At 41.5% G+C, this 12,578-nt stretch overlaps 1 protein-coding gene across 1 annotated transcript in view; it reads left to right on the top strand.

The window, feature by feature from the left end:
- The window catches only part of ppcdc (phosphopantothenoylcysteine decarboxylase), a 62,183-nt gene that overhangs the window by 5,976 nt on the left and 43,629 nt on the right, over window positions 1-12,578 (top strand). Inside the window, exon 2 of the mRNA XM_052042567.1 lies at window positions 12,364-12,459. Coding sequence (XP_051898527.1) covers window positions 12,364-12,459 — 96 coding nt within the window. The remainder of the gene's footprint in view (window positions 1-12,363; window positions 12,460-12,578) is intronic.

The raw sequence follows: 12,578 nt of genomic DNA, 5'->3' as shown, positions 1-12,578 counted from the left end.
ATGTCTTATGAGGAAAGGTTGAGCAAGTCAGGGCTTTTCTCTTTGGAGTGATGGAGGATGAGAGGCAACTTTATAGTGGTGAATAAGTTTATGAGGGGCATAGATGGAGAGGACAGCCAGCACCTTTTTTCCAGGGCGGCAATGGCCAATACCAGAGGAAATCGAATTAAGGTTAGAGGAAGAAAGTTTAGGGGAAATGTTAGTGGTCGTTTTTTTTTACACAGAGAGTTGTTGGTGCCTGGAATGCACTACCGGGGTGGTGGTAGAGGCTGATACAATAGGGACATTTAAAAGGCTCTTAGATAGGCTCATCGATGTAGGAAAAATGGAGGGTTATGGGCTGTGTAGAAGGGTTAGATTGAACAGGGAATAGGTTTTATTTTATATAGGTCGGCACAACATCGTGGGCTGAAGGACCCGTACTCTGCTGTACTGTTCTATGTTCTAAAAATGTGTCAAGCAATGCGTCAATTGTTGGTCTTGAGAATGAGCTATATAAAATGTAAGATAAGATATCCTTATTAGTCACGGGTACATCGAAACACACAGTGAAACGCATCTTTGCGTGGAATGTTCTGGGAGCAGCCCGCAAGTGTTGCCACGCTTCCGTCGTCAACATAGCATGCCCACGACTTCCTAACCCGTACGTCTTTGGAATGTGGGAGGAAACCGGAGCACCCGGAGGAAACCCACGCAGACACGGGAAGAATGTACAAACTCCTTATAGACAGCGGCAGGAATTGAACCCGGGTCACTGGCACTGTAATAGCGTTGCACTAACTGCTACACTACCATGCCTGTCAAATAACAATATGTATGTTCAAAATCAAATTATTTTATTAAAATTTACTGCTGTCTCCAAAGTCACCACCACACCACTGACCAACACATTCCACAGACAATTGGGGTTAGGAAGGTGTCCATGGGAGCAAGTGGCATTCTTAAAGGAAAACAAATTACAATGCAGGTTCTACATGGTTGGCATATGTTGCAAGCACAGAATATTTTCCAAGTGGTCTTTCATGGGTCTTTTGTAAGCTTAAATAAAAAAAATGTAAATCATTGAAAAACAGAAGCAGGAGCAGGCCCTTTGGTTCCTCATAGCTGCTTTGCCATAGCCAAGTTCATGGTTGATTTTTTTTCCCCAGCTTCGCTTTTTTCACACCATATGTAAATCCTTCGATTTTGTTATTTTTTGGAAAAAAAATCCTCAGATCTCCTCTAACTTATTCCTCACCTTTAACCTTCTTCTGGTTTTAGACGTCTCTGATATGGAATAAAATTTCTTAATATCCACCCTAGCTCTGCAACCCCCCCCACCCCCCACCACACCTCCTCAGCCCCAAGGGAAACAAACCTCGCCCATGCAGTCCCTCCTCATAACTGAAGCATTTCATTCCAGGCAGAACCCTGGTCAGTCTCCTCTGAACCCTCTCCAGTGCATTCGCATCCTTTCTGTAGTGTGGGGACCAGAAGTGCATTTCATACTCCAACTGTGGCCTAATCAAAATTTTACATAGTTTTAACGTGACCTCCGTGCTCTTATATTCTATGCCCTGGCCAATGAAGGGTAGCATCCCGTATGCCTTCATCCCCACCTTATTTACCTGTGCTGCCATCTTTAGGGATTTGTGGGTTTGTACACTATGGTCCCTCTGGTCCTCAATATTCCCTGGGATTTACCATTCATAGTGTATGTCTTGGACCTTCCAAAATGCATCACCTGCCATTTATTGGGATTAATTTCTATCTGCCAGTGCTCTGCCCAATTTACTGGCTTACTTGCACTGCACCTTCTCTGTAGCTGCTACACTATCTTCTGCATTCTGTTTTCTTTTTGCTATCTCAGTGTACTTGTGCGTAACATGATCCGCCCAGATGGCATGTAAACACAAGTTTTTCACTGTATCTTGGTAGGAGTGACAATGATAAACCAAACCGAATATTATTTTGGAACCCAAGATGATCCTTCACACTATCAACGCTAATTTTTGTGTCATCTGCAAATTTAATAATCATACTTTCTAATCATACTTCTTACATTAATATCAAATCATTAATAAACTGTATGTGACAAACAGTAAGAGTCCCACACCAGTCCCTGTGGTACAGCACCAGTCGCAAGCTACCAAGCACAAAAGCAACCCTCAATCATCACCCTCTGCCTCCTATTACCAAGCCAGCTTTGGATCCAATTTGCCTTGGATCTCATGGGCCTTTTGGACTATCCTTGCATGTGGGACCTTGTCAAAGGCCCTGCTGAAATTATTGAGAAATCTTTGACCAGTTGTCCTTTCAATGCTTTTTAATTTTCAAAGGTATAAAATGTAGATATGGAACCAAAGTTTAAGTAAATAAATAGATAACTCCAACCAGGTTACCATTCTTCATCAACCCTAGTGGCCTCAGCACCAAACCAACAATGAACACTCGCATGCTATCTGTCACCTATGGCTAAGTTGAGGGTGAGTTCCAGATGAAAAAAGAATTTAAATAAAATTATGATGCAGGAAAATACATGAAATAATGGAATCTGTTATAGAAAACATATCTTCCCAAATATATCTGGATCACCATCAGGGCCACCTATGTGTGGAGCTGCAGGAGATGGCTGAGATTTTTAATGTCTTTTTCTCCTCTGTGTTTACAAAGAAGAATATCATGGATGCCAAAGAAATGAGGGTAATAAGTAGTGAGGTCTTGATCATATGCTTATTACGAGGAACGAGGTATTTGCAACTTTGAAGTACGTTAAGGTGGGCAAATCCCCAGGACCTGACCAAGTGCACCCCCAGACCTTCTGGGAGGCCGGGGAAGAAATCGAGGAGGCTCTTGTTGAGATATTTGCTTTGTCATTAATAACTGATGAAGTTCCAGAAGACTGGAGGGTGGCTAATGTTGTTCCATTGTTCACGAAGGGAAACAAGGACAGGCCAGGGAATTACAGGCTGGTGAGCCTGACTTCGGTTGTAGGGAATTCTGAGGGACAAGATCTACTGTCACTTGGATAGCCAAGGCCTGATCAGGAATAGTCACCGTGGTTTTGTGCGTGGCAGATTAGGTCTGACGAATCTTTCATTACATTTTTCGAAGAGGTAACTAAGGGGACAGATGAAGGTAGGGCAGTGGATGTTGTCTACATGGACTTTAGTAAGGCCTTTGACAAGGTCTCACATAGCAGGCTGATCTGGAAGGTAGGTTGCATGGGATTCGGGGGGGCTAGCGAGGTGGATTCAGAATGGGCTCGATGATAGGAAGCAGAGGGTGATGGCTGAAGGTTGATTCTCTGACTGGAGGCCTGTGACTAGTGGGGTGCCCCAGGGGTCAGTGTTGAGACCTGTTATTCATTATGTATGTAAATGAATTGGATATGAACGTATATGGCACCATTAGCAAGTTTGCTGATGATACTAAATTAGGGGGACTTGATGATAGTGAAGCAGGTTACAATGAATTGCAAAGAGATCTTGATCAGTTAGGGAGATAGGCTGAGAAATGGCAAATGGATTTCAACTTAGATAAGTGTGTGAGGTGATGCATTTTGGACAGTCAGACCAGGGTAGGACCTATACAGTGAATGGCAGGGCACTGACGAGTGTTGTGGAACAGAGGGACCTGAGACCACAAGTGCATAGTGCACTGAAAGTGGCTATGCAAGTAGACAGGGTGATGAAGAAGGCTTTTAGCACGCTGGCCTCCATCAGTCAGGGCATTGAGTAGGGACGTTATGTTACAGTTATACAAGTCGTTGGTGAGGCTGCACTTGGAGTACTGTGTACAGTTTTGGTCACCCTGTTATAGGAAAGACTGTCAAGTTGGAGAGGGTGCAGAAGAGATTTATGAGGATGCTGCCTGGACTAGAGGGCCTGAGTTATAGGAAGAGATTGGTCACGCTGGATCTTTATTCCTTGGAGGGTAGGAGCATGACGGACAACCTCATAGAAGTTTATAAAATCATGAGGGCTATGGATAAGGTGGACGGTCATAGTCTTTTCCCTAAGGTTGGGGAGTTCAAAACTAGAGAGCACAGATGCAGAACAAGAGGAGAGAGATGTTACAAAGATCTGAGAGGTAACTTCTTTACACAGAGGGTGGTGAGTAACGGGAATGAGCTGCCAGAGGAAGTGGTCGAGGCAGGTACAATTGCAACATTTAAGAGGCACTTGGATAGGTACATGGAGGGGAGGGGCTTGGAGGGCTACGGGACGAACTCGGGCAACTGGGACTAGCAGGGAGGATGCTGTGGTCGGCATGGACCAGTTGGGCTGAAGGGCCTGTCTCCATGCTATATTACTCTATGACTGTAAAGAAATGAATTGTTTATTCAAGGAGAATGCATTGTTTACAGGGCACCCAATAAGTCAGTATGATGAAATATTGTTACCTCATAACCTGGCACATGGATCCTCACCCCACAGCACCCATTGTGGGTAATGCAAAGAGCTGATTGTGAGGGTGTATCTGCTTGACTGCAAGTGCTAGTGTAGAACTGAACAGTTTAACACTAGATGGTGCTATGTGCAAGCAAATACATTTCACTAAATTACATATGGCTTGATTACAGTCTCTATATAACTATGTTTATACATGCATTTATTTTGAAATGTGGTGTCTCTTCACCGTAATAGAAAAATAATAAGTTGCAAGTGATTTTTCTTCCTTAATATCGGTTCTAACTCTGGGCTCCACATTATCATTCTCATCATCGTCGACATCCCAATCCTCACCTATCTAGGTCTTCAGCTCCATAATTCCTTCCCAAAGCAAACCACCTTTCTCTCCTCCTGGCAGTCTCCCATTAAAATCCATTCTTGAGATCACCTTTGTTAACATGTAACATGACTTGTAGCAAACTTTGATAATACATCGTGTAGTGCCTTGGAATGTTTCAGTAACATATTAAGATGTAGTATAAATGCAAGTTTCTGCAACTCATGGAATCACGCCTGGAAAAAGCACTATTTATTCTTGATCTCACGTTAAACTTCCAAAGTTGCATAACTTTAACAACAGCACTTGCAAAAAAAAAGTTTGGCCCTTTAGTTTACTGAAGTGGTTGACACTTCCTTGTTGTCCTTGAATGTCCCCTGTGGTCGTTTTCCCTCTGCAATTATTTTTCCGAGGAAAGCAAAATAAAAACCAGATCATCACTGGAGAGGAATGACATCTGCTTAAAATTACAAATGTCCTGCCCATCTTTCTCAGAGATTCCGACTTAAATGAGTGGCTGATGAATGGATGTTTTGATCTCTGCCAGTTTGATGTGTTCCTACTCAATCTTTGCAATTTTTCTGCATGTGTGATCCACTTTTGGTTTTAGTTTTACCAACCAAGATGAGCAGTCTGTTGAACAATACATTTCTCCTCCAATTTCAGTTAACCTTGTAAGTGCCTTCCCACATAAGGAAGCCTAACCAGAGATGCCATCAAGTATCGAAATTCTTCTGTGTTTTCAGGCCAGAATTTTTTTTTGAAGTCTTAATTTCTGAAGAGAATTTCTCACAAACATGCCAGACAATACCAGATCTTAATTTGGGTTCTGTGGTCAGAAAGGAAGTTCATAAAGGTTGATTCTTGACTATAGGGTTAACAGCCCTGCAGGTGTGTTCCTATTTACATCTGTCCTAATTCTCTCATTTTGCAGGTTCACATTTATTAACAAAAAATGTTGCATTTTTCTCATTCACTTCAAAGTGTTTTCTAACTGAGATACTTAATTGAAGTGTAGCCTTGAATTTGTGTGCAGGAAGGTAATAAAGGAGTTATTAAAGAAGATACAACATCTTTGACTTTGCAAATTAGAACATAAGAACGTAAGAAATAGGAGCAGGAGGAGGCCATCTGGCCCGTCGAGCCTGCTCCGCCATTTAATAAGATTATGGCTTATCTGGCCATGGACTCAGCTCCACCTACCTGCCTTTTCCCCGTAACCCTTAATTCCCGTACTATGCAAAAATCTAACTGTGTCTTAAATATATTGAATGAGGTAGCCGCTACTGCTTCCCTGGGCAGAGAATTTCACAGATTCACTACTCTCTGGGAAAAGCAGTTTCTCCTCATCTCCCTCCTAAATCTATTTCCCTGAATCTTGAGGCTATGTCCCCTGGTTCTAGTCTCACCTACCAGTGGAAACAACTTTCCTGCCTTTATCTTACCTATCTCTTTAATAATTTTATACGTTTCTATAAGATCCCCTCTCATTCTTCTGAATTCTAGTGATATAGTCCCAGGCGACTCAATCCCTCTTCGTAGGCTAACCCCCTCATCTCTGGAATCAACCTGGTGAAATGAAGACAAAGCTAGAAATTATGTGAGATACAAGGGACTGCAGATGCTGGAATCTGGAATAACTGTCTGCCAGAGGAACTCAGTGGCTCGAGCAGCTTCTATGTGTGTGTGGGGGAAGGAAATGTCGACATTTTTGATTGAAATTCTGCATGAAATTATGCTAAATCTTCGTGAATCAATGGTTTGACTCTAGTTGGAATATTGTGACTAATTCTAGCGCTATGTTTTAGCAAGATTGTCAAGGCCATACTTAAGGAGAAATTTAATGAGAGTGTTCAAATGTGTAGTATCGTTCCTAAAATTAAGAGAAACTGCTTTCAGTGCTCCGTGAGTCATGAACCAAAGAACATCGATTTAAGTAATTAACAAAGATCAACAAGTTATAATCTAGACTGCATTACCTGAAAGGCTGGTGGAAAAAGCTTAATCCTAATTTTCTCCAGCAAATTGAATTTATACTTGACAGAGATGCATTTGCAGAGCTGTGGGGAAAAGGTAAGAAAGTGGAGCTAATGGGGTGACTCGTAAAGAACTAACAGAGCTACGATGGACCAAGCAGTGGACATTTAGGCTGCTGGATTTAGAAGAGTAAAAGTCTTTTTGTTGTTTTCAGCATCATCCATATCCAAGTTGTCATTTATCATTCAGTTTAAGCTTTCAGCAAGTATCAGTAGCTGAACAACTTACAAAATGCTGGAGGAACACAGCAGGTCAGGTAGCATTTATGGAGGGAGATGGACAGTCGACGTTTCGGGTCGATCTTGCCCCATCCCTCACCCTCACATCTTTATACGGGCTATCTCCCCCTCTACTCTTTCAGTCCAGATGAAGGGTTTCGACCCGAAACATCGACTGTCTACTTCCTCCCACAGATGCTGCCTGACCCACTGAGTTCCTCCAGCATTTTGTTTGTTGCTCCAGATTCCAGCATCTGCGGTCTCTTGTGTGCACATTGAACAACTAGATTGTTGTAAATTCCATCTGAAGGAAGGAGATCTGCCGACCTTAGTGCACCCTGTAAGTGACTCCAGTGTGGCAGAAATTTAATTGCCCTTTTAAGTTTACCAGCACGTCACTCAATTCAAGAGGGCAAGTGGGGAAGGGTGATAGGTGCCAGTCTACTCTGTGATATCCACATCACATGAACACACCAAACAAAATCCTGAGAACACGATAAAGCCTTTAAATCTCTTACTTGCAGTGAATAACATCAGGTTATCTTTATCTTTAATATCAGTCATTAGTTATGCATTTAAGCCTATCAACACGCAATTTAAAATAATAGAATGGGTGTTGATGTGTTATTGAAAGAACGAAGCTGTGATAAGCTGAGTACCTTTCCCTGGATGGTAGCCTCACTTATGTTTTTATCTTCCTGTCCAAATGGTGTTTCCTAAAGCAGTGTCTCTGGAGATTCTGGACCCCTGGAGAGTTGGCGACCCCACATGGAGTGCTTAAACAGGCCTTCTGTCTCAAGGGAGAGTGCTATCTCTGATCGTAAATGGATAGCAGTCAGAAGTGGGAATTGTATGCCACTTCTGGTTAGCCATGTGTTCAGTGGCTAATTACAGCAATTCTCCCCCTTTACCACCAGCTCTAACCGTTCCCCTGAAAATGGGCATAAAGGTCGATCCCAATGTGACTTAAGTGCTTCAGAATAGCATCACAGCACAACTGTGCAAATGAACCATTGGTGAAAGTGGTGGTGTTAAACAGTGAAGCTCAGGAATGGCTGTGTGCCAATAACAGTGAATTTACAGTTAAAACGGAAATGTGCTTGAACAGCGATAAGCTATTTAATGAGGTGGGTTTTTTAATGTTGTGGTGTTTCAACATAACTCTCAACGTTTCATAGCACCTGGCGATTGTTAAGATAATAGCTATGGGAAAAAGATTAGCATAAGGGAAGAAGGTCACTCTACAATAGTAGGTCCATTATTGTTCTTTCAGATCATGAAGTATACTGTGGTTTTTTGACTAAATGGAAAATGAACCTGAAACAACCAGTCCTCTTTACGTTGAAAAGACCATGTAATGCTTAATCAAAATTGTTCTTTTAACAAAAGCATTGAAGCCTTTACGGAGACACAAGAGACTGCAGATGCTGGAATCTGGAGCAGCGTGAAATGCGCTGGAGGAACTCAGCGGGTCAGGCAGCATCTATGGAGGGAAATGGCTGAGCCCAGATGAAGGGTCTTGACTCAAAACGTCGACTGTCCATTTCCCTCCATAGGTGCTACCTGACCCGTTGAGTTCCTCCAGCGCTTTTTATGTTGCTCTTTGAAACCTTTAGACTTTTTCTGCTTTCTCAATTCTGGAATCTTATACATTCTCTTGATTTTTTAAAAAATTTCTGTACTATTGGCAGATATTTCTTCACCCCAAGACCCTTAGCTCTAGGGTTTCCCTGTGTAAACCCCTCTGCCTCTCTTTTTCCGTTCTTAAGACACACGTTAGAACCTCTTCTTCCTGCACAAACCCAACCGTACCTCAGCAATGGAACACTATGGATTACCTCCTGCATTACCATGGACTTATCTTTGATTATTATTTAATATTGCACTGAGGTCTTGTTTGTTCACAGAATTTTTTTTGCACTGTATGGAATAACTTTGTGTGTTATTTATATTCTGTGTATTGGCTGTACCTACGTGCCTGTGACACTGCTGCAAGCAAGTTTTTCATTATACTGTATCTCACCATACTTGTGCACATGACAACACACTCGATTTACCTCTTCACCTGCCCCAATAGCTGTTCATTTGGCTCAGTATTAAGCTTTTGGGATGTTGCACACAAGCTGCCTTACCACTTTCCATTCATTCACACATTAATTCAGAAGGGATATTGAAAGCTATGGAACCAATCACCCAATTTCCTTTCTTAGCTGGAATTAAACAATCTTATAACATTGGTCAGCTGATGTCCTGGAGACTGTTCATCTCTCAACTAAACACTATCACCATCCAGGACGTGTCCTCTTGGAGCTGTGGGAGGGAAGGGTTAGATAGATCTTGGAGCAGGGTAAAATGTCAGCACAACATTGTGGGCCGAAGGACCTGTACTGTGCTATAATGTTCTGTGTTCTCGTTACTACCAACGAGGAGGTGGTGCAGGAGCCTGAAGACCCACACTCAATGATTCAGAAACAGCTTCTCCCCCTCTGCCATCAGATTACTGAAAGGTCCATGAACCCATGAACACTACCTCATTATTCCTTGTTTTTTGCACTATTTATTTATCTTTGTAATTTATAGTAACTTTGTCTTTGCACTGTACTGCTGCCGCAAAACAATAACTTTCATGTCATCTAAGTCAGTGATAATAAATCTGATTTTATCAATCATATTATTTGCTTTCCCCTTCTTTCGTGGTACCTTGTTGGAAAAACTGGCCCCTTATTTTCCCTTCATAGCAAGTGTCTGAACTTTAGGATTATAGTTTGTGATCTCTGACAGGTGAAACCAATTTAATACTGGCATCAGTTGGCTGTAACAAGTTTTAAAACAATATCTTGTTTTCGCTGCAGGTTATCTGAGGTGCTAATGTGTGCATATCAACAGTTATTTTCAACCTTTTGTTAATGTTAAGGGAAATTCAGACAGGACACCCCCTGACACTGCCCTGTTGCTGCAAGATTTGTTATCATTTTGTTTGCATCAAAGAATATGGAGTTCTTATATCTTTTAATAAGGGTGGTTTTGAGAGATAATAATATATAACAACAACACGGTTTCAGCTTTAAGCTCTCAGGTAATCCTTCAAGTGACCCTGAAGGGTGAATCTTCCCTGGCTTTGCACTTAACCCAAGAATTAAAATATGCTCCACATTTCAAATTAAATGCCTTGTCATATACTCTTGCAATTTTCCTAAACATCCAAAGCAAATAAAATGGATTCATCAGAATGAAGCTTACAGAATTCAAAACCAGTAAAGTCATGAGAAAGAATGAGACTGCTGACTCTTCTTAAAAGAGTGAGCAAGCAAAACTTAAATGTGTGTCTCACAAACTTAAGTAGAACTGCTAATCAAAAAGATATTTCTTTTGATTTTATCACCTTGCTATTAATCAGCTTTATTTTTATTTTTAGAATTAATATTCTCGAAGCAGGTGTTGAGAAGGGAAATAGAACCATTATCTTATTTTATTTAATGCATATATTTTTGACCTGTAACTTCCACATTTTTGAATTATTGTAAATGTTGACCCTAGTGATTATTTAGTCCAATATCTTACGGTGCAGAGTAGCACTGTAGTGCAAAATTTGTAGAATTAGTCTGGATGGTGTAAGTGTTGATCTTTGATTCTCACAACTCTGCAAGGGTAGACTGCCACCCTGGCCATTCTCTTTGAGGTGTTGCATTTTGCAAGGACAAATCAAGGGAGGACATACACAGTAAATGGTAGGGCACTGAGGAGTGCGGAGGAACAAAGGGATCTGGGAGTTCAGATACATAATTCCCTGAAAGTAGAGTCACAGGTGGACAGGGTTGTAAAAAAGACTTTTGGCATCCTGGCATTTATAAATCAAAGTATTGAGCATAGGAGTTGGAATGTTTTGGTGAGGTTGTATAAGTCACTGGTGAGACCAAATTTAGAATATTGTGTGCAGTTCTGGTCGCCGAACTACGGGAAGGATGTCAGTAAGATTGAAAGAGTGCAGAGGAGATTTACAAGAATGCTGCCGGGTCTTCAGGAGTTGAGTTACAGGGAAAGACCGAGCGTGTTAGGACTTTATTCCTTGGAGCGGAGAAGAATGAGGGGAGATATGATAGAGGTTTACAAACTGATGAGGGGCATAGACAAAGTTAATGCAAGTAGGCTCTTTCCACCTAGATTAGGAGAGATAAGTACGAGAGGACATGGCTTTAGGGTGAAAGGGGAAAGGTTTAGGGGGAACATTAGAGGGAACTTCTTCACTCAAAAAGTGGTGGGAGTGTGGAATGGGCTGCCATCTGATGTGGTAAATGCAGGCTCGCTCTTAACTTTTAAGAGTAAATTGGATAGATACATGGACGAGAGAGGTCTGGAGGGGTATGGGCTGGGGGCAGGTAAATGGGACTAGCTGAATAATGTTTCGGCACAGACTAGAAGGGCCAACTGGCCTGTTTTCTGTGCTGTAGTTTTCTATGGTTTCTATGGTTCTCGGAGAAGATACAGGAGCTTGAAAGCATGACTAGTCTCAGGAACAGCTTCTTCCCCACTGCTGTCAGACTTTCTGAACCAATCACCTCTTTCGCATTCCCTTCCTGGTGGTGCTGCCAACGTTCTTGAACCCTTAATTCTATTCCTGTTACTGTAGCGTTAGCATTTCTGTTTGGACTAGCTCTGTTTGCACCACCTCTGTTTGCACCATTCCCTAGTGTTGCACTCGTTGTTGTATTTATTGTTGAATTTATTATTGCCATCTACACTGTTTAATCCGTGAGCTTTAAGCGAGAAAGGTATTTCATTGTACCTTGGTGTATATGACAATAAAATAAACTAACTAACCGATGGTCTACTGAACTAAATCACAAGGGTTCTGTTGAACAATTGAGAGAAAAAGTTTTCATTTAATGAAGAACCAGTTGCACCAAAGATTAATTACTAAGGTAAAACGTATATTTCTTTTAAGGAAATGTGTAAAGTTACTTCTATTTCTTGGCATGATTGTGAAGGTACAACAGGGCAAACCCAGTTGCAGGCTGTGTTCTTCAGGTTTGTATACTGAAGTACACAGAGAGAAATGAGTAAAGGGAGAAGGTAGACGTGTACAAAACCTCTTGGGAACCAGAAGTTTGTGCCCTCCAGCAAGGCACAAGTCGTTTGATATGGGGTAACTTTATAGCAAGCAGGGCCATGGTTCCCAATATTAATCATCAGTCATGTTGATGACGTGCATATATGTGCATAATGTGTTTGACATGCTCCTCCAAAAGCAGTCAAATTTAAGTTCCTGCATACACAAGTAGTTTCAGCTAATTAACAGATCACTTCCCAACACAGCTAACATTGGTCTTGAAATGTAAACTGTTACTTATCCTGGAAGGCATTCCTTTGTGATTGTTATCTACCACCATCTCTTTTACAGGTTGAAGTAAAAGTGGTGACCACAGAACATGCAAAACACTTCTATGACTCCAGAGATGTTCCTGCTAAAGTATATAGCGATTTGGATGAGTGGGAGGTAATTCTTCTTCTTGTATCTTTTAAGAAAGTTGTACAAATAAAGTGAGCTAAAGAAGCTCCTCCACTGTATAACTTTAATAAGGATTGTGTGTAAATTATTAATTGTCTTCTATTTAT

Source organism: Pristis pectinata, chromosome 32, assembly GCF_009764475.1.
Source record: "Pristis pectinata isolate sPriPec2 chromosome 32, sPriPec2.1.pri, whole genome shotgun sequence".
NCBI classification, from domain to species: domain Eukaryota; kingdom Metazoa; phylum Chordata; class Chondrichthyes; order Rhinopristiformes; family Pristidae; genus Pristis; species Pristis pectinata.
The sequence above is the reverse complement of the archived record's forward strand: the minus strand, read 5'-3'. Positions and strand labels throughout refer to the sequence as shown.